The 21,158-nt window shown below is 41.9% G+C and overlaps 1 protein-coding gene across 1 annotated transcript in view; it reads left to right on the top strand.

Moving 5' to 3' along the window:
- The first annotated feature begins 8,286 nt into the window (after positions 1 to 8,286).
- Positions 8,287 to 21,158, top strand: part of LOC147905369 (thioredoxin-like protein CITRX, chloroplastic) — a 55,396-nt gene continuing 42,524 nt past the window's right edge. The window contains exons 1-2 of the mRNA XM_087379710.1: positions 8,287 to 8,622; positions 8,713 to 8,832. Of these exons, the coding sequence (XP_087235836.1) occupies positions 8,404 to 8,622; positions 8,713 to 8,832 (339 nt within the window). The 5' untranslated portion in view covers positions 8,287 to 8,403. The remainder of the gene's footprint in view (positions 8,623 to 8,712; positions 8,833 to 21,158) is intronic.

Genomic DNA, 21,158 nt, shown 5'->3' with positions numbered 1-21,158 from the left:
AATCTAGAATTCTCTTGTGATGAATAAGATCCAGAAAACTTTTTGTTCATGTGTTATGTTTGAAGTTTTGAAAATACCGTTTGCATCGTTTACTAAACCATCAAGGATGTCGAGATTTCCTGAACATATTTCCACTATCATACCTGGCTTTAGTTGAAGTTTTTGGTGTAGTCCTCCTGTGTTTATTGGATTCGAAGGTATTGTTATTGTTTTGCTACATGTCTTGTGGTTTGTCTATTGCTTTAAGAATATGAGGACTTTCTTTGAGTAAGTGGAATAGTTATTCATTATGAGCATCTTTGGAGGCATTAGTGTAGAATAAGTGTGGTATACTTTCTTTTTGAGGTGGTTGCCTATGATATTTTTCGTTAATGTATGATATGTCGCTTGTCGTATGTTCCCCTATTCATACTATATTCAGTATCTCAAGGTATTGGGAATTTTATTGGCACATTGGTTTTGTTAATTCATAATGCAAGACATTGTCTTTCCAAAAAGAAGTTTGTATATTTGATTGTGATAATTGGTTGATAAATAGCCATGAATCCTTAGTGGGACTAGCTTATCAAAGACACTTCATCAAACACAACTAGTTGAAGGTCTTTGTAGAGCAGTGAAAGTTCTTGTAATCTTTCACTAGAAAGACTTGTGTAGTGTGATGCCATTAGAGGCAGGTGTAGTGCAGAGTGTATTGTGGGTCCACCAATGTTGCTGTATATGCTAGGAGAAGTACCTTTGGTGAGTCAATGTTATGTGTTTGTTTGTGCAAGTAGTTTCATAGTAGTGCTTGTACTATTGTTAGAAGTGTGAATGTTTTTCCTGTTCCTGCATTTCCTGTCAAGAAGAGGTGAAATGCTTGTGATGGGAAAATCCTTTTTCTTGGCATTATATCCTCTACAATTAAAAATTGGTTTGTGTTTAAGATTCTAAAGTTAATGTAGTAATCATTATTAGGTGCCATTGTATATTTTTTGAAAGTGTAATTAGGAAGTTGCTTTGCTTTGGGTTGATTGGGCATGTCTATTGCAATGTCATAGTTGTCAATGTTATTGTTTGTGCTAATATTTGAGGTGCTTGTGATTGTGTAATTACTTGTTGAATTTTCCACTATTTTGAGAATTAGCTTGTTGAATTTATCTCTGTTTGGGTCAATAATGTCTTTGTTGTTGTTGTATTTATCATGCCATGTCAAAGTGTAGTTATCAAGGCTTGGTTCAACTTTGTGAAATGGAAGAAATAAAAGACATTGCTCTCTATAGTAGTTCTCAGGGTCCTTTATTTCATTGTAGTTGTTGAAATAGATGATTTTTTGTTTCTTTCTTTCTTTTGTTGCTTTTCCATTGTTTGTGTATGTGCTAACAAAAGTTGCTAAGCAGATGTGTTGAAGTCCTATATTTTGTTTCAAGTACTTTGTAATGATGTTGTCAAAGTAAATTTTTGTACTTTGAGGATTCATTTTTTGCAATTGTTTGCATCGCTTTAGTAGTAATGTGCGTTTATTTGGAGGGTTTGTGTTAATATATTGAAATTGCCTTGTTGAGGTAAATAGTGGCAATGATAGAGCTAAATATACTACTTATTGTGGACTTATGTGCTGAGTATTTAAGATTGTGTTTCCCACTTTCCTAATCCTTTCATTAGGTGGGGGGCCAGTATTTATGGTTTGTGAGAGTGCTTCTTTGACAACTATAGTTGTCTCTTTGTCAATTATGGTCATGTAAGATGTATAGTAAGTAGTAGCCCTGTGGGGATTTAGTTTGAATTGTACATGTGTGTTTGCTCCCCATAAGTTCGATAGATGAGGATTGAAGTTGTTGGTATAAATGTCTTTAGGTTCTCTTTTCAAGAAGAGAGTTGGTTGTGAAATAGATCCTCGAAGTGCTAATATGTATTGGTCTTCTGTTAGTTTTATAGCATTCCAAAATTCATCGTACTTTAATAGGTGCATGTTTTCTATAGATAAAGTCTCGCTAATCAATTTAATGTGTTTCTTTACAACGTTGTTATTTGGAGGAATGGTGAAAGGTTCTAATACCTTTGTAGAAGACATGGGGGCACGTGGGTAACCAAATCTGTATTTTTTTAAACGTTTGTAGTAGGTCTTTCGATGTTTATCTGTTTGCACTTGCATGTGTTATGTATTGAGTTGCAGGATGTCTGTTGAAATGTATTTGTCCGCAAAGTCTTCAATTTCACAATTTGGAGATATTCCAAAGATAGGAGCATTTTCAATCCATAGAAGACCGTGATCGTGCTGGCTGCATCTATTTTGGAATTCAGTTATATGGAAAAAAAATCTGTTATTTTACCAAGGTTTTTTTCATCTTTTTTCATAATAGTTTTCAGAGCTTGGAATTTATGAACATAATATTGTGTTGTTGTGATTGGATCAGCACGTGGGAGATGACTTGTCTCCATTTGTGGGTTTGCATGCTTTTCTTCAGAAGTCCTTCGGTTGAGTTTGTAAATTGCTTCTACCAATGGTTCCCATAGTTTTTCAGCTACCGACAAGGTTAAAAAAAAGGTTGGTGTTCCTAGCATTGCAAAAATATTTTTCTTGAGGTAGTGCTTATAATCAGCTAAAGTTCTTAGTTGACTAAAGTCGCAATAGCCTATGTTGGAATGAAGCAATTTTTCAATGTTTGTGTCTAGCAAAGCATCCTTAGCTACTATTCCTTTTATTTGTACTTTTCGCATATGAACCAAAGAAGAAGAAAGAACTTTTCATTGTCTTGAAGAATAAGTCCTCTCTGGATAGTGCAAATCGGCGATCTACATTGGTTAACTCCCATTTTGCAATATCTTGGTAGGAGATGTGTTTTGGAATGTTGTATTGTCGAGGGTTTCCAAAGAAAAGCTTAGGAAATGATAGTTCTTCACAAAATTTGTCCTTGAACATACTTAGTAGAGAAAAACCTTCAAAGCATGCAACTTCAATAGTTTGACCTTCGAAGTCGACAACTTGTTGACTTGTGTATATTCCAGGCACAAGTGTATCAGTTACAAAGTCTTCTTCTTGTATTTCTTCAACTGCCTCATCATTCTTTTCTTCTAATATCTATTTTGCTTGTACGGTTTGAACATGTTTCTCCCAAAGCTCATTGATACGAATGTTGTTTTCTTGGTACAAGGGACTTGACAACAGTTCTTTTAGTGCAACCATTGTATAAGTTGGTTGTATGATTCCACTTACATAATTATGTTTAAAAGATAGCTTGCGTTTTATAGCTAGTGCAACTGTATCATGATGATTCAAGAACCTTGGCAAGAGTTGTGCTGCTCTATCGACATCAGCAAAAATGTTGACAATGCTTCCATGAAGTCCATATTGTCCTTCGCAGGACAATTCTCAGTTAATTTTTTTAGAGAGCTTTACTCCATTGTAGATGAATATTGTAAAGGAAGTCTCAAACATTGTGTGAAAACGTTGAAGAATGTCCACTACCAATGCACGTGCTGATGCTGAATTGAGTAATACATTTTTTATGCTTTTATTTGTCAATCTAATATCTTTTTGGATTGAAGCAAACATGATCCATAGAGATTTTGATGTTTCCTTCTTCGACATTATGTTTTCAAACATTGTTTGAAGAAGTTGTTCATATGTAAAATTAGGGAGGAAATGTAAGACACACATGAGAATGTTTGTATTAAATGGATTAGAAAGATTGAATGTTGGATTCATTGCAAAGTGTTTGTCTTGTAGCAATTTTGTCACATTCATTTTGAGATGTTTAAAATGACTTCAATATATAGGACCTTTAAATTCACTACAAGTGTAAGTGTAGATAAATACAAGGGAAATTTGTAAGAAAGATAGCAAAGTGGAAGTAATATTTCAATAGAAAGCAAAGTACGTCAAGCATTTGGTTCAAATGCAATTACAAATCCAGAGCTATTAATGGTAAAGCTCCCACTAGACAATGTCCACATATTGCCCTCTTATGTGAACAAGAACTTACTTTCCTCCATGTCATATGATGTCGCCTACGAGGGAAGGAACTTGTTCAATGTTTTAAGGGCCTTGGCACGAATAGCAAAATGGTCGAAGCGGATCTTTGCTAACTCGCACTCCTCCACAAGCCCCACAAACGTGCTCGATCAAGTCAGCGTTCACATTTGTAAAGTGTAGAATGCCAAACACCTGCAAAAGCACAAACTTGTGAGCTTTGAGTTTGAGTGTATTGTTTGTGTTGGTAAGACCAAGTTATTCACCTTTGTTTTGTATCCTAAATGAGAAACTTGGCTGACGAAAGCTGCTTTCAAGTCATCTTTGTTGGACTTGAGCTCTAGAATAGTAAAGTTAAAAACACAAATGGTGCCTTTTGCCTTCAAGAAGGACACATTTTTGAGAGCATACATAACCACACCTTCTTCATTGAATTATTGGATGAGTTGAGTAAGAGTTGGTTTCCTCTCATTTACAAAGGATAACTGCAATATACATGCACAAGGTAAAAGAAAGTAAAGTAAGACAATGTTGACATCATAAACAAATAAGCAAGTGAAATGAGTTGTTTGTCTAACTCACCATAGCTCTATCCTCGTCTCGAGGTCTATGTGCTACGATAATTTGATAACCCATGCCTTCCTCGCTTGCAACTTTAATTATAGCAATAGCAATTGTGCCCATAACATTTGAGACAGTATACTTGTTGAAGTTGATCATATCAGAAGCCCATGGGACATATTTGCCATGAAAAGGATCACCTCTAATGATGCATGTAGTAGCATCTAGTAGCAAGGAGAACTTAGAAGTGCCACCTTCAATTATTCCTCTGGGAACAACACTTGCCCCCTCTATTCTACAAATTCTCCAACTTGCAAGATATTTACAAATCGGTGGATGTAGGCATTTGGCATGAGTAATGTCACTGTGTGGCTATAATATTTGTCAGTAAGATCTCCTTTCAAATAAGTGGGATACTTTGGATTAATGACTTTGTAGGTCCCATACTTGCATAAAAGCTTTTCTTCGAAAACAAATCTAAGGGGAGCACAATCAGATAATTGAGTGATGCTTAAAGAAATCAAGGAATTGTCTCCACCCACGAAATTTTCTTTTGACGGAATGATTGCTTTTGTAAGTGAAGGATTGTGAGGTGAGGGGACGAAGTTGGTAGTCTCATTACATGGCTTGTAAGAATTTACTTCATCGTTGTCTTCTTTGCATATGAGTTGTTTGCTAGCTAAAAATACAAGTATGCATAAAATGAGTTTTTGAAGAAAATTTTAGAATTATGATACAATACTTCACTTCAATGCTATTTTTTTAAAATGAAACCAAATAACAACGCAATGAACGAAAAATATCTACTTTGTTACTTGTTTTGGTAAATTTTCATTATAAGAATACAATTGCAATTGCCAATATAAAGCAAAAAAGAAGTTCACAATACCATAGAAAATAAAACATGTATATAATATAACATAATTTTATGACCAAACATATAACAACACTTGCAAAATAAATGAGTAAATTAATCAAACGTGACTCAATCAAAGTCGATGTTTATAACATCGCTATGATTTATTTTAGGCTCAAGTGCCTTCTCCTCCAATTGCCTCTCATATTTTACTTTAGATTTCCGTTGGACATGAGTGGTGATTGTGGATCTAAAACTAACATACTCCGGGTAGTCTCATACTAGTTGTATCACTGTTAAAAAAGAAAACAAAAACTAATTAAAAAACAATTTAAATTCAAATGTTAAGCACCAAAAACAAACATAATGTTTACCTTGAGCATATGCTTCCTCAGGAACTTCCTTAAATGAATGCTTGAGAGATCATCGTGGACTCTTCTTGATGGGTGAATGCTTGAGCAAAATTTCCTTAGGGGGCTTGCTTGGACAAGCATTAAATGAAGGCGTTGACTTTGGAGTAGGTGGAGACGCACTCTTATCCATGTAAGAGCATTCGAAAGATACCAGACGACCTAAGCCAAAAAACATGAAAAATAATTTCTCCAACCTTGCAAAATCTACTTTCAAAAAGATAATTTGGAATTGAAAAGCAATAACACAATTACATTGTATGAAATTATTGTGAATACTGCTAATGAAAGTCTTTGTCGATGCTACTCAATATATGAATTGAGGACCAACAGATTCTTAGCAAAGTAGGTTCGTTTCTTTGCACTTTTGAGAGCATGTCTATCACAAGGCAACTAGTAACAAGTGGTTCGAGCACAGACAAAACAGAGAGGTTCTGACGAGGCAACATCTGATGGCTTCCCCAACTAACAAAGTCTGCTTAATAGTGGTCTTGTAGCAGCAGATAGACTGTAGGTAAGGTGAAGTACACACTGAAGTCGCGTAGTGCCAAGAAAAGCTTGCAGAAGACAAAGAGAAAGGCCATTAAAAGCTTGCAGGAGGACAAAGACACACGGGAGGCAAATACGGGAGTTCAGAGGAAGCGAGAAGCAGGCAAGCCACGAATGAAATTGGATGCAAGGCCATAACCAAATTACACGCCCAGGCAAAGGCCTCTAAGGGATGGCAGCATACACAAAGAAGCAGAGAAGACTTATGCAATCGCTGCAGGTAGAGAGAAGCACGAAGGCTTGCAGAAGACAAAAAGAGGCACGGGAGGAGAGTACAGGAGTGCGGGTAGGAGGCCACAATGAAATTTCTCGCATAGCGAAGGCCTTTACAGGTATGCAGCATAAATAAAGAAAAAGGAAATGCCACTACAGAATTGTAGCAACCAGAGAGAAGCATCGACTGCAAGGCTAGAGTTGGGTATAAGGCCATAGGCAAATGTGATTAAGTTATCACCTGCACAGGCAAACTCACGGTAATCGATTCCATTGAAGCAAAAATACAAATCAACAATAAAACTAACAAAATGATAGACAATTACAAACGATTGGTAATACCGTCGTTAAGAGTGTTGACTTTTCCAAAATCGACGTCCCTTCGAGCGGAACATAGACAAGGAAAAAGGGAACGCCACTACGAAATTGCAACAACCAGAGAGAAGCATCGGTTGCAAGGCTAGAGTTGGGTGTAAGGCTAGATGCAAATGTGATTAAGCTATCACCTACACAGGCAAACTCACGGTAATCGATTTCGTTGAAGCGAAAATACAAATCAACAATAGAACTAACAAAATGATAGACAATTACAAACGATTGGTAATACCGTTGTTAAGAGTGTTGACTTTTCCAAAATCGGTGTCGCTTCGAGCAAAAACCTTTGCAGAAGACGGTGTAATAGGTGACTCCAGAATCTTAGGACATACCTTAGCAAGTCCTGCACAATATGTAAAACTTTGTAAGAAATAAAGAAGAAGAATAATAAGAAGACGGAGTAATAGGTGACTCCAGAATCTTAGGACATACCTTAGCAAGTCCTGCACAATACGTAAAACTTTGTAAGAAATAAAGAAAAAGAATAAAAAGAAGGAAGGACGATCGAATAAGAGAAAGTAGAATTCATTGAGCACCCTTGGCAAACGCCCCGTTGTCTGTCTCCATGAAATCAGTTGAACCTTCTACTCCTGCCATTCGCATTATCTGAGATTGTATGCAAATTGAGAGACACTAGACTTAGCCTCTCTAATTTATAGAGCAAAGGTAAGGTCCAGCAACATAGACGACGACAAACGTTATTCGTCAGAAGATATTGTAGAAATATTCCATGAAGGATGCACAGAGCCGCAAGTCGTTGAGGTGATAATAACCTATTTAATCACCACCATTACTACACACTAATCACGACGGAAATCAATCGTAATGAAAAGAGGTAGACGTAGAGAATTAGCTGCCAAAGTCGAATATGCCGCAATCAATGATCAAATCCACGCGTAGAAGTCTAGATAGATGAAATCAGTGTATATATTCCATAATAATCACTATAGAGCAATTAATTATTAAGACCAGAGGCATAAGAAGGCAAGGTCCCTCGGAATCCTTGTGACGTTGCACTTTGCAATTCATGATAATCACAGAGTAGTCATTAAATATTACGACGAGATCATACACAGGTTGCAAAGGAAGCCCGTCTCACCCCCCTCCAGTGCTTCTCCCCCCTTCAGTTACCTTCGCACGCCTTGCACTGGTTGTCTTGCTCCATCCTAATGTTGCATGTTAGATATTGCAGCTGTATAGAGTGAATTCTGGAGGAGAATAGTGAGAATGCCAATGGAACTTTAAACAATTACAACAAATATTCAATTCTGCTTTGCAGAAATTGAATCGTCCCTAAGGCTACCCCTAGGGGTACGCCAAAAATGGTACATGTGGCCGAGGGTGAGACTCTAAATAAACTAGTTTTTCTTACTTTCTTTTTCTCTTGTTCTTTCTCTAGAACAACACTTCCAGAATCCAAGAGCTTGAGCTTACTTCTCTTGTGAAGTGAACTAAGTTGAACTGACGTTCGCTCTCTGCGTCCTGCCCATATGTCAGCCTCCATCTCTATCTCTATCTCTATCTCTATCTCTATTCAAAACAAAAACAATGCCATTTCCTGCATTCCGGCCCGTGCCGCCTCCTGGCAAACTACGCGCAAGAATTATTCGCCTACGCCTTTCAGCGGCATTTCTTTCAAAGGTTCTCCTTCTTTGAGAACCCGCTTACGGAAAGGGCAGGTGGTAGCCGTGGCCCGACATTATTTAGTGGTAAGACGCTGCGCAATCGCTTTGGTTTGAGAGGTCTCCGGTTGCAATTTTGAATTCGCGCTCATTATTAGCTCGCTTTTCTGTCAACAGGATAAGGTGACTGGAGCTCAATTACACAAGCTCTTGACTGAAAGAAAATCTCCCATTGTTGTTGACTTCTATGCAACTTGGTGCGGGGCTTGTATACTATGTGCACAGGAGTTTGAGAGGGTAATCAACCTTATCCATTTGTCACACCGAAACAGCAGCGCAGGAAATTACGAAAGTTCCTTGAAGCTCCCTTTTTTTAAATACAGACTGCTTGTTAAAACTTGGGTATGTGTGCAAATGCACGAGTATGGAAAGAATGCACGAAGAAATTGATGTTCATGAAAAGCAATCGATTTCCTTTCAAAGTCCCTTTGCCTCTTTCTAACGAGGAACGAATCAAACCCTGACGCCGTAGTTCAAGCCACCGGGAATAACTTATTCTGCTACGATGAATTATATGCATTTGTTATGAGCAGGTAAATTGCGAGTATGGAACATTAGCAGAGTCCAAGCATGCTTTACATTTATTTAGTTTGGCATTCACAGCGCTATAAAACCATAAATGTAATAGAATCTATATGCCGATGCAGGTGTTCTTGTGTCTTAGCATCTCGTTTCGCACGAAAAGTGTTTTATGTAGATGCAGTTGCCAACACCAGCCATTTCACTCACAGGAACAATGTCGTCGACAAGGCAATGGCTATCTCAAGTTTGGGATCATCAGCCGTCTCAATTAGTGCGTCCGCCTTAAAATCACAAGGTTTTGCAAAGACTATGGTTGGAGGATTAGGATGATAGCGTTGATCTAGCCTATTAGGGAGAGGTAGCAATGTAGCCTGTTCAAAGTGCAAGAGCATGAAGAGTCTTTGACGATGGCCTCTCTTAATTGTACACTCGCATATATATGATTGATGTATCTCCATCAAGGCAATAGGCTAATGGCCAATCAATGCAATAGGTCATGGGTTATGTTCTCCCTAAGCCATCTTTACAGCTTGATCGACCCAAGCTGGAAATTTTTTATAATTCCAATCTCTTGCTAGACCAAGTGGGTATGTAGAAAGTTAGCGAGCAGGTTGGTGATTGGACTTGCAGAAGGGAACATGCGCACAGGGAAAAAGTGGGTAGTTCTGCGGCTTTGTCTTTGATGGAAGTTGAGAGCCATACTCGCAAGGTGCAGTCTAATATTCAAGGTTCTCTTTGGTCGAAGCAAGCTTTTTCAAATGATGCAAATGACTCCCGATTCCCTTGTGGAAATCACTGTGATTGGAAATTTATGTTTTCTTTTTGGCTATTGATCTATGATGTGCCTGACGAGCGCCTGTCCTCGCGATAAAGTCCCCAACTAGGAGGACTTCTCCGAAGTCAACAATGGACTGATAAAGAGCAGCAAATGGAGATGTCTCATCCTCACCTCGAATATCTCTGGCAAAGTGGGAGGTCTTAGGGGGGAAGTAGCAAACTGCAATAAACAAATTCCGGTTGTCCATGTGCCGAATCCATATCCAAAGAAACCTGGAATATGCATCTCTCTGCTCTACTGAGATGGCCCCCAAAAGTGTGGATCTGTAAAGGACTGCGACTCCTCCTGACCCTCGGAACCCTCTTGTATCTCTTGTTTCATCTCTGTAGGCAGACTCCCATGTATACCCGTTGACTACTGGTAGTGGACGCTCTGGACTCTGATGTGTCTCTGTATTGGAGCAACCACAATGGTCGCGGATCTGTTGCAGAGATTCAGGGCTCCTGTGCAGGACTGCGCAGTGCTGCCACGGGCTCTGGAGATGGACATATTGGTGGGCTGTTTGAGTGCAATAAAGGGCCAGCAGGCTGTGCAGTTACATGGTCTATAAGGGGCCAGGAAGGACTGCAGGTTGGCAGTCTTGATCCAAGTCGAGTGTAGGCAAAACCAGGTCGCTGGTTGGTCAGTGTGGAGGGTCTGGAGCCTAAAGTTAGGCCTCATTGTGGAGGCTGTTATCAGTTCAGATAGGAGGCAGCCCTCACCCACTTTGAAGCAATACTATAGATGGTAATTGAAGCTCACCGAGGAGCACGCAACCTGAGGAGTTGCAAGGACAGAAGTAGGAGCAGTACCTGTGCTCACCATAGAGCATCCAAGGCAGTGGATTGCTACATGTGTTGGGATCTTTGGTGCAGCTTTCTTTAAGGAGTGTTTGGCTCAGTTTTGTGCAGGATACTATCAGATATTTTGGACTGTTCTACTGTTGTCTATTCTTTTGAATTTGGTGCTTGTGAGTTCTCTCCTCTAGACATAGAAAGTTTGAATTAAGCATTCGCTTCTCTTTTTTCAAGAGTCTTACATTGCATAGACGTTATCCATTTCCATTTTTGCGGCATGAAGAAACTAGCCAAGGGTCTAGGTTTTACTATTATGGTATCAGAGCCCAGCTGCGAATGTGGAGAGCCGTGAGACGGTGGTGTGATTGGAAGAGAGCTGAGAGACTAGCTTTTGACAAGAGGGTGAGATATGAAGCCAGGAGCTGTATGCCTTTGTCAAGAAGGGATCCGATAAGAGATTGATTTCCACAATTGAAAGAGGAAGGCAACTTCTGAGTCAATAGAGGTGTGACAAGAAGGTCAATACGTTTTCAAGTGAGAATTTCCTTTGCATTAAATCTCACAGTTGTAGATGGTGTCCCACGTGTGTATGCCAATTCCAAACTTTGGTGCGATGGGGATGGTGGATGGGACTAACTACCCGATCTGGAAGATCAAAGTTGTGCGTGGATTGTGGGAGATAATTAAAGGATGAAAATTGAAACCAGAGCATCAAATATGCATTAGGAAAGGTACTCTGGGTTGCAGATATAGATGACGTCAAAGAATGGATGTAGAAAGATGCTGACGCATGAGTTATGATCATCGGGAAGATTGTGCTTCCTCATATTTATCTTGTAGAAACTTTGCCTGAGACAATCAAACAGGCTGACACCTGCGACCTTAATCCCATTGCTACATCTGCAAACGGCCACCACATTTTGTGACTGGGAATTTGTTGTTATATGCCACTACGATCCTTCTTAACATGATGCAGCTTTATTTGTGGCTGATTCTATGTCCAAATGGTACTTTGATTCCAAGCACATCACCTCCTGCAAGAAACTGTTGTCCTTGGATGATGCCCCTAAGGGGGGTATAGTCACATGTGCCAACAACAATGCTTCTTATCTAGTTAGAGGCATGGAGGCACATCTGTCTTAGGTGACGCAGTCACTTTATTGGAGATTTTTATGTGTTTTAAGAATCAAGCAAAATCTGATTTCTGTTTCATCCATTGCTACAAATGGTTATAGAGTGGTCTTTGATGGTTATTGTTGTTGTGAGAAACAAGGAGAGCAAGAGTGAGCAAGAGAGTGAGCTGAACGTAGGTCACTCAATAGTGGACTGAAATGAAGTGCTACAAAAGAGAGATGAGGGGTTTTGTCTAAGTGACAAAACCCTATCTAATCACTAACTGTGGTTAGGGATTAGACTGTGGTCAGGGGGAAAAACCTCTGTGAAGTAAAAGTGCCCTTAACCCACTTATTACATTACATTGGCCACAGTTTCAGCCCATATAAAGCTTTGTTTAGCTTGCAAACCTGAAGTGCATTGCCAGAAAGTTCAAATCCAGGAGGTTGTTTAACATAAACCTCTTCCTGCAAGTTCCCATTAAGGAAAGCTGTTTCTATGTCCAACTGATGGACATTCCAAACAAAATTTGCAGCCATGGCAATAACTGACCGTATGGTGGTCATCCGGGATATAGGAGCAAAAGTCTCCTCATAATCTATGCCCTTCTTCTGTGCATAGTCTTTGGCAACCAGCCTTGCCTTGTACCTATCAATGGACCCATATGGCTTCCTTTTCACCTTGAAAACCCACTTGGTACCAATGGCATGCTTACTTGGTGGCAAATCCACAACATCCCAAGTCTAATTTTTCTCAATGGATTGCAATTCATTGTGCATTGCATGCATCCAATGCACATTATCCTTTGCTTCTTCAAAAGAGTCAGGTTCTTTTTCATCAAGAAGAGTATCTGCATAATCTGTCTCAACTGAAAGAGCCCCCCCTGCATGCCTTACTGCACTACGAGTCCTGCCAGGCAATGGGGCCTCAAGCCTACTCTCCCTGAGAGTTTGTAGCAACCAATTCGGGACTGTTTTGGCTGCATGTATCTCTTGAATCTCTTGCCTGACAACTTCACCCACACCCTGTGGAGGTACAAAATCAACCTGTGGCTGAATCGGGGCATGTGGATCAGGAGGAGGAGGTTGTAAATATGGATTTCAGCATGAACGTTAGCTGGGGAACCAAATGCTATAGGAAGCATCCCCTCAAAAACATCATCTGAAGAAGTTGGAATATTAAATTCAGCATGTGTATGTGCTGAATTCTCTGAAAATATAACATCTCTACTAACAAAAATCTTGCGAGAAGCAGGATTGTAGAGACGGTGGCCTTTGCTTTGTGCACTATACCCAACAAAAATGCATTTAAGTGCCTTATCTGACAACTTGTGTCGAAACTCCATAGGCACGTGGGCATATGCAACACAACCAAAAACTCTGAAGTGATCCACTGAAGGCTTTCTCCCATGCCATGCCTTATAGGGAGTGATTGTCTTCAAAGCCTTTGTGGGAGCCTGATTCAAAACATAGTTTACACACATGAGGCCTTCGAGCCAAAACCTATGAGGCAACTTTTTACTGGTAAGCATGCATCTATCCATCTCTATAAGAGTGCGATTCTTGCACTCAACTTTGCCATTTTGTTGAGGTGTAAGCCTCACTGTAAGCTGATGCGTGATGTCTTTCTTCTTCAAAAAGGCATCACGCATCAGCTTACAGTGAGGCTTACACCTCAACAAAATGAGACATATACAGTGAGGCTATGGTTGAGAATGAGACATATACTCCCCCCCTCTATCTGTGCAAAGTGTTTGCACCTTGAGTCCTGTCTCATTCTCAACCATAGCCACAAAGTGTTTCAAATGCATTACACTTCTGATTTTGCCTTAAGACCATAGACCCAAGTGTAGTTGGTGAAGTCATCTATGAATGTAACATAATAGAGCCCCCAAAAGCAGGTGTCCTCATGGGACCATAGACATCACTGAATGAGCTGTAATTTGCGTGTAGTTCTCACTGCACCATCCTTCTTGAAAGGAAATCTATGCATGTTGCCAAGGATGCAACCCTCACATGCATGAGGAGGAGGTGACTCTAAAGGAGGCAATGCATCAACCATAGCATGCTTCTGAAGTGTTATTAAGCTGCCATAGCTCATGTGTCCATACCTAGCATGCCATAACTCTGCATTTCGCATTGCAACAGTGGGAGTGGTCACTGAAAGTGCAAGATCGGATCTTTTCTCATATATATCAAGCTGAAAAAGGCCTCGATACAAAGTGCCAAACAACATCAAAGCATAGTCATTCTCTTTGTCCCTGACTGCACACTTAGCATCATCGAATACATTCTGAAAGCCTCCTCTATTAAGAGAGGACATTGAAAGCAAATTCTTCTTTATACTTGGCACATAGAGAACATCTGAAATTCTGAAATCTTTGCTATCAGTGGATGTGAGAATGATGTCCCCCACTCCAGACACTAAATAAGAAGAATTATTTGCACAAGTTACCTTCTTTTTAGTAGGTGGAGGATGCAGAGATGCAAAAAGGCTCTTCTTAGAAGTGATGTGCTTAGAAGCACCACTATCAAAATACCAAGTATTCAGTGTCTCATTGACACTGAGAGAGCATGCATCCTTTGAAGGATCATAAATGCAAGTTAAGAAAGCATAAGGGTCATCCTCAATAGTGGCTGTAGCATCTGAACTACCCACTGAAAAATCTGAAATGCAAGACAATTCTACAAAGTTGGCTGTAACATCTCCCTTATCATGTGCATGAGGAGCTGATGCATCTGACATAGCCATACCTGAATCCCTTTTCTTTTCTTTAGCTATGCGCTTCTTACATTCACCAATATAATGACCTGGCTTCTTGTAGTAGTGACAAATACCCTTCTTTCTAGGCTTATCTGTGTCACCCTTAGTCTTATAAGAGGATTTTCCTGAGTCAGCTTTGTGCTAATGTGCGGGTTGATTGGCATGTTGCTTTTGCTGCCCTTTTCCCTTGGGCTTGAACTTACAAAGCATGGCATGCTCGTCAGCCCTGCGTTGTTTGTTTTGAGCCATTTTTGCCAGATAAACTAAAAAATACAGCAAACCGAACAAGTAAAATCCCTTCCTAGGATGTGAAATGCACAAGTAAAATCTGCCCATAGTGACAAATACTATAATTCACAGCCTATCAAAGGGTCAAAATGCACCACAATGCTTTGCTAATTGCCCAAAAATCTGCAAATAAAATCTGCAAAAAGTGGCAAAAGTCTGCAAATTGACTGAGCTCCTGCACCTGGCTGCTCCCAGTGCGGTAGGATGGAGTGGAGGGGTCTGCATCTCATTCTCACAGACTTTGGCTCCAAAGGTCTACGATCAGGGTGAGCTCATTCCAAGACGGGTAGTTTAGATGGGAGTTCGGACGGGAGAGTCCAGGATTAGGATCCTGAATGTGTATGCCCCAGCGTGTAGACAGCACCGCCCGGCCTTTTTGGAGGAGGCTGTCAGAGTGTCTTCCGGATGTAGACTCTTGGATTGTTGGAGGTGACCTCAACGACCTGGAGTTTGGGGAAGACAAGCAGGGCGGAGCACGCTCCGTGGGGACGGATAATCCGTCGTTGCCTCAGCCAACCCTGGACACTCTAGGATTCTTCTTTGAACCCCAAGCCTAGATTAGCGGGAATCGGGAGATGGAGAAGGGTAACTTGAACCGAGATGCCAGCAGCAGAGCATAGCACTTGGGAGCAGTTTATTTTCATGATCAGTGGCAGAGACTCGTGGAGAGAGACAGATTTTAGCAGGACACTTGGCAGCCTTCTCTTCTCCTTTGGACAGAGGAGACACGATGGATTGCTAGAGAGACTAGATCTACTAGGATTCTGGCAGGTACCAGGATGTCAGACCACTCTCCAGTGGTACTTCACTTGGATCAGCCCCTCTGAGGTCTCCCCAGAAGGGGGTCCGCATTCCAGAGGACCTCTTGTAGGACGAGGAGATTCAGCAGGTCATGGCAGGGATTTGGGGCAGTTAGAGACGGCACCGTGTGAGGGCTGGACTGCGTTGTTTGCCGATGCGATTTAGAGGAGCAGTGAGGAGCTGTAGGCTCATGCCCTTAGGCGGAGGAGTACCCTTCAGGAGCGTGAGTGGGCTTTGAGAAGAGACCTCACCTCCATCGAGAGGCTCAAGGAGTAGGACCCAGTTTCTTAGTGGCTTAGTGATAGATTCGAGAGCGCTCGTCTCGAGCTCCAAGACACGGAGGTGTGGCAGGCTGAGTTCTCCTTGTTGGGGTAAAGGCACATTGCCACCCCTTTATTAAAAATATGACACCTATGACTGTCTTAAGACAGTCATAGGGGGAAAAAACCTAATCCTAATAAAACCTATGAGTTTGTGGTGTGGCTCATCACTTCACACCCGCATTTTGAGTCTCTTACTCTCACTCTCTCACTCTCTCTCTGCTCTTCTCCCTCAGACCTTCCATTTCAACTGGTATCAGAGCCAGCCTCTCTTCCCCCTCTACCCCTGCCTACCATACCCTCTACCTCCCTCGGGACTTGTGCCCCCTTGACATAGAGCAAGCAGCTAGGGCTGCAGCGCGGCACAGCTACGCGGGGCGACGAGGCAGCATCGCGGGCAGCGCGCAGGCAGCATCACGGGTAGCGTGCAGGCAGGGCGTGGGCGCAAGTAGCGCGTGGGTGTAGGCGTCGCGTGCGTGGGCGCAGGGAGCGCGCGGGCATGAGCTGGGCTTCGAGCCCATTCGCCGTACAGTCGCGTACGGACGTACGGTCGTCCGTACAGCCGTATGTCGACCGTACTGTACGGACCGTCGTACAGACTGCGACAGTAAGGTGTCTTCTTTCGATTGGGAGCAGCGTCAGGCATCTGCGTCAAGGAAGGCTTGTTTTTTCGAAAGTTTTTTTTTGTACCCTGCACAAGTACACAGGTATAGCAGGTACTACAGTGCTGCTAGTACAAAGGTACAAAAGTACAGCAGGTACATCAGTTTTTTTTTTGGGAGAAAAAGAGAAGGAGAGAGAGCACTCTGCTCTTCATTCAGGATTATTTTTCAGTTCTCAAAACTGTGTTTTTTTGAAAGTACAGCAAGTACCTTCGTCTCCCTCGTGCTTGAGGTGACCAGAACCACAGTGTGTGGTTGATTGCACAGTTATCTTGTTTTGGGAAGGTAATGCCTTGATTTTGCAGAGGACTTTTATGCCTTTGCTGAGTGCAAATCTCAGCTTTTGGGTGACATTTTCAAAGGGCTTTTGCCTGGAAGCTTATGCAGTGTATGCCTTGAGGCAGTGTGGAGCCCCAGGGAGCCCACATTAGTCTTGTTTCCGCAGTGTACTCAGTGACATTTCTTGCAGGTCACATTTTGTGTATGACACCTTTTGAAAATCTCAGTTGAGCCACGCTTGGCCAGGGCACATCGAGTTTACTCGGTCCCTAACTGTCCATCGTTGACAGTGCTCAAAAGATTTTCTCTTCAGTGTCTGTACGTTGGGATCTGTGTTGCTATTGTGTACACAGGGCTGTTTATGCATTGCATTGTCAGGTGAAAGTGCCAGGAGAGCGCTACATTTTGTATGCTACCTCAGTGTTGAGGTGTTCTTCACTTGGTACAGGTGTCAAATCAAGGGGCTTTTGCCCAGATTTTGATTGAGAGCACTTGGGTTACTGTCAGAGACCTTCAGATGCCTTTTATCCCTTTGGCAGAAGGGTGATTGTTTGGGATTTGTCCCATTTTCTGTTGCAGGTTTGTGACAGGCTGAAGAGTCTGGACCTTTAACAGTGTATGACAAGTGGTTTATGCATATAAAATCAGTGCAATACCTCATCTGAGGTGGGAGAAGTGATCAGGACAGCAGTGCTTTGTGCTTTGTCAGCTGATGATGCACTGTTAAAGCACTTGTGGAACAGCTGCAGCATTCTGAAATTACTATTTTATGCCTATTTGAGCACGGTACAGTGTTTCAGAAGGTACAGTAACTGGGAGAATTTTCTGTTTTGCTGCAGATTTCCTGACAGTAAAAAACAGCACTATTGTGAGTGCTCCTGGCTCTTGATAGAGCAGTTTTTTTTTTCTGAGAAATCAGAATTTTTTATTCAGTCTTTTTACTTCCAGGGAATCAGATACTTTCCTTATCTGATATGGCATCAGGGGGAAGTGAATCTTCAATTCTGAACATAAAGAAACTGGAAGGAGCACACAATTATGCATTATGGGCAGAACAGTGTTTGAATGTACTTCTGCTTAAGAAGTTTTCTAAGCCCATAAGGGTGAAGGGTGTCAAGCCATCTGGGATGGCAGATGATGAGTGGGAGGAGCTAGATCTGTCCGCGAGGGCTGCTATCATGCTTACTCTCAGTGATTCTCTTGTGTACAATGTTCAGGCTGAAAAGACCTCTTATGGTGTATGGCAGAGGCTAGCAGAGTTGTATGTCCAAAAGAGTTCAGTCAGTAAGGTGTATTGGTTGAAGAAGCTGGTTGATCTTCGCATGAAGGAAGGTACAGCTATGACCTCACACTTGAGTGAGTTCAATGCCATCTTTACACAGCTGATTGCACAGGGGTTGAACCTTGATGAGGAGTTCAAGGCTACTTTCTTGTTGTGTACCCTTCCTGAGAGTTGGGACACTTTCAAGACCACCTTGTCTAATTCGAATGTCACTCTTATATATGCTGATGTAGAGAGCTCTCTCCTCATGGAGGAGATGAGCAGGAAAAATAATGCGGGCAGCAAGTCTTCAAATGCTTTGCAGGTACAGGAAAGAGGCAGGACTCAGCAGAAGGGGAGATCTGCTAGTAAGTCCAAATCCCGCAGTCAGTCCCGTGGTAAAAAGGATATTGAATGCTTTTATTGTGGCAAGAAGGGACATGTGAAGTCTAAGTGCTTCAAGTTTATACGGGATCAGAAAGCCAAGAAGGCTGAAGCAAAGGATGCAGGCAGTGGAAGCAAAGGCAAAGGCAAAGGCAAGGCCAAGGTAGATGACTTGGATGCAGTGAATGTTGCAGCAGAGGACAGTGACAGTGACAGACATGAGGTATTATGTTCTTCTGCTGTAATTGCACACACATTGGTTATTGATGGCCATGACATGCACACCTGGCTCTTGGATTCAGGTGCTTCTTTTCATGTTACTCCTCATAAGGAGTGGTTTACTTCTTACACAGGGACTCATGGAGTTGTTCACCTTGGGAACAACTATGCATGTCATATTGCAGGGATTGGCAGTATACAGATAGTATTCCCTGATGGAAGGTCATTTATGCTTGATGGTGTTCGCCATGTGCCGCAAATCAAGAAAAATCTGATTAGCACTGGCTTGTTGGATGACAGTGGTTACCACACCACATTTGGGGATTCCAAATGGGTGATTACTGATGGCCAGGTTGTAGTGGCTGAGGGTTATAAGAGTGATACCTTGTACCCTCTTTATGTTTCCAGTGTGGGTAATCATGTTGTTGCCATAACCGAGCTGCCAAAGGTTTCATTGTGGCATCGCCGGTTGGGACACATGTCTGTTAAAAGAATGCAAGAACTGTCACGTTTGGGTTATCTGCCGTCTCTTTCTTTTTCAGATTTGCCTACTTGTGATCATTGCATATTTGGCAAGCATTCTGTGACTCCTCATAAGAGGAGAACTCCCCAGAATAGAGCACCGCTTGATCTAGTGCACACTGATTTGTGTGAGATGCCACAATTATCACTAGGGGGTGCAAAATATTTTATTACTTTTATTGATGATGCCACACGCAAAGTGTGGGTCTATTTCTTGAAGCATAAAAGCGATGCCTTAGATGCTTTCAAGAAGTTTGTCGCTCAGGTTGAGATTTGGACAGGTCGCAGGCTGAAATGCCTCAGATCCGATAATGGGGGTGAGTATGTGTCACATGCTTTTGTGCAGTTTTGCGAAGCTAAGGGCATCAAACAGGAACTCACAGCCCCTCATAATGCATCTCAAAATGGTGTAAGTGAGCGGATGAATCGAACTATTCAGGAGAAGGTTCGATGTATGTTGTCTTATGCTGCATTGCCCCATGGCTTTTGGGCAGAAGCCGTGCAAACAGCAGTTCACATTATTAACAGGTCGCCAAACAAGGCTTTGGAGTTGAAAGTGCCAGAGGAGGTGTGGTCTGGTAAGCCACCCTCATATAAGCACTTACGTGTGTTTGGCTGCGAGTGCTTTGCTCATGTACGCAAAGAACTGCGCACCAAACTGGAGCCAAAGTCTCTCAGATGCATCTTCATGGGTTATGGTGACGAAGGTGAAATGGGGTACAGGTTATGGGATCCCGTTAAACGGAAGATTATACGCAGCAATGATGTCATCTTTAAAGAGGATAGTGTACACAAGGAACCCGTGCAACCTGTGGAATACAGGAGGGTTATTTATGATGATGATGGACAGCAAAGAATGCCCTTTTATATGCAGCAGCAGGCTGCTGCAGATAACCCTGTTCAAGAGGGTATACAGGCTGAAAATCAGCCAGATAATTTTGCCAATGATGCACCATTGAATATGCCAGCAAATGGGGCTGTAGAACAGCCAGATATGGTGGTACAGCCACCCGTCATGCATGACGAACAGGCTGGACAGCAGCCTAATCCGGAACATTTTGTTAGGAGGAGCACCCGTGTACAACGGCCTCCTGACAGGTTTGTTCCAGGAGCCAATAATGTGGCTGATTTTATCATGCTGACAGATTGTGGTGAGCCTTCTAGCTTCAAGGAAGCTATGGGAAGAACAGAGAAAAGAAAGTGGGAGAAAGCCATGCAATCTGAAATGGACTCCCTACTTCAAAATGATACATGGGACTTGGTGCAGCTACCTGTAGGCAGAAAGGTTTTGCCATGCAAGTGGGTTTACAAAGTCAAAGTGGATTCAAATGCTTTACCGAGGTATAAAGCCAGATTGGTTGCCAAGGGATTTAAGCAGGAGAAAGGCATTGACTTTGATGAGATCTTTTCCCCTGTAGTCAAGATGACTACTTTGAGAGCAGTGTTAGCTCTTGTTGCTCATGAGGACATGGATTTATGTCAGATGGATGTGAAGACTGCTTTTCTTCACGGAGATCTACATGATGAGATCTATATGAGTCAGCCAGAGGGATATGCTGTTAAAGGGAAAGAGCAGCTTGTGTGTAAGCTCAAGAGGAGCTTGTATGGACTCAAGCAGGCACCAAGAGAATGGTACAAGAAGTTTGATGCTTTCATGCAGTCCCAAGGGTATCATAGGTGTGAGACCGATCATTGCTTGTACACCAAACGGGCAAAGGATGGCAGTTTGATGCTACTCATTCTATATGTGGATGACATGCTGATTGCCAGCAAATCTCAGCATGAGATTAGTGCTTTGAAGAAACAACTGCATAA

This window comes from Dipteris shenzhenensis, chromosome 1 (assembly GCF_047967505.1).
Source record: "Dipteris shenzhenensis isolate YYH24624 ecotype China chromosome 1, Dip_SZ_1.0, whole genome shotgun sequence".
NCBI classification, from domain to species: domain Eukaryota; kingdom Viridiplantae; phylum Streptophyta; class Polypodiopsida; order Gleicheniales; family Dipteridaceae; genus Dipteris; species Dipteris shenzhenensis.
This window is presented reverse-complemented; position numbering and strand designations above follow the sequence as displayed.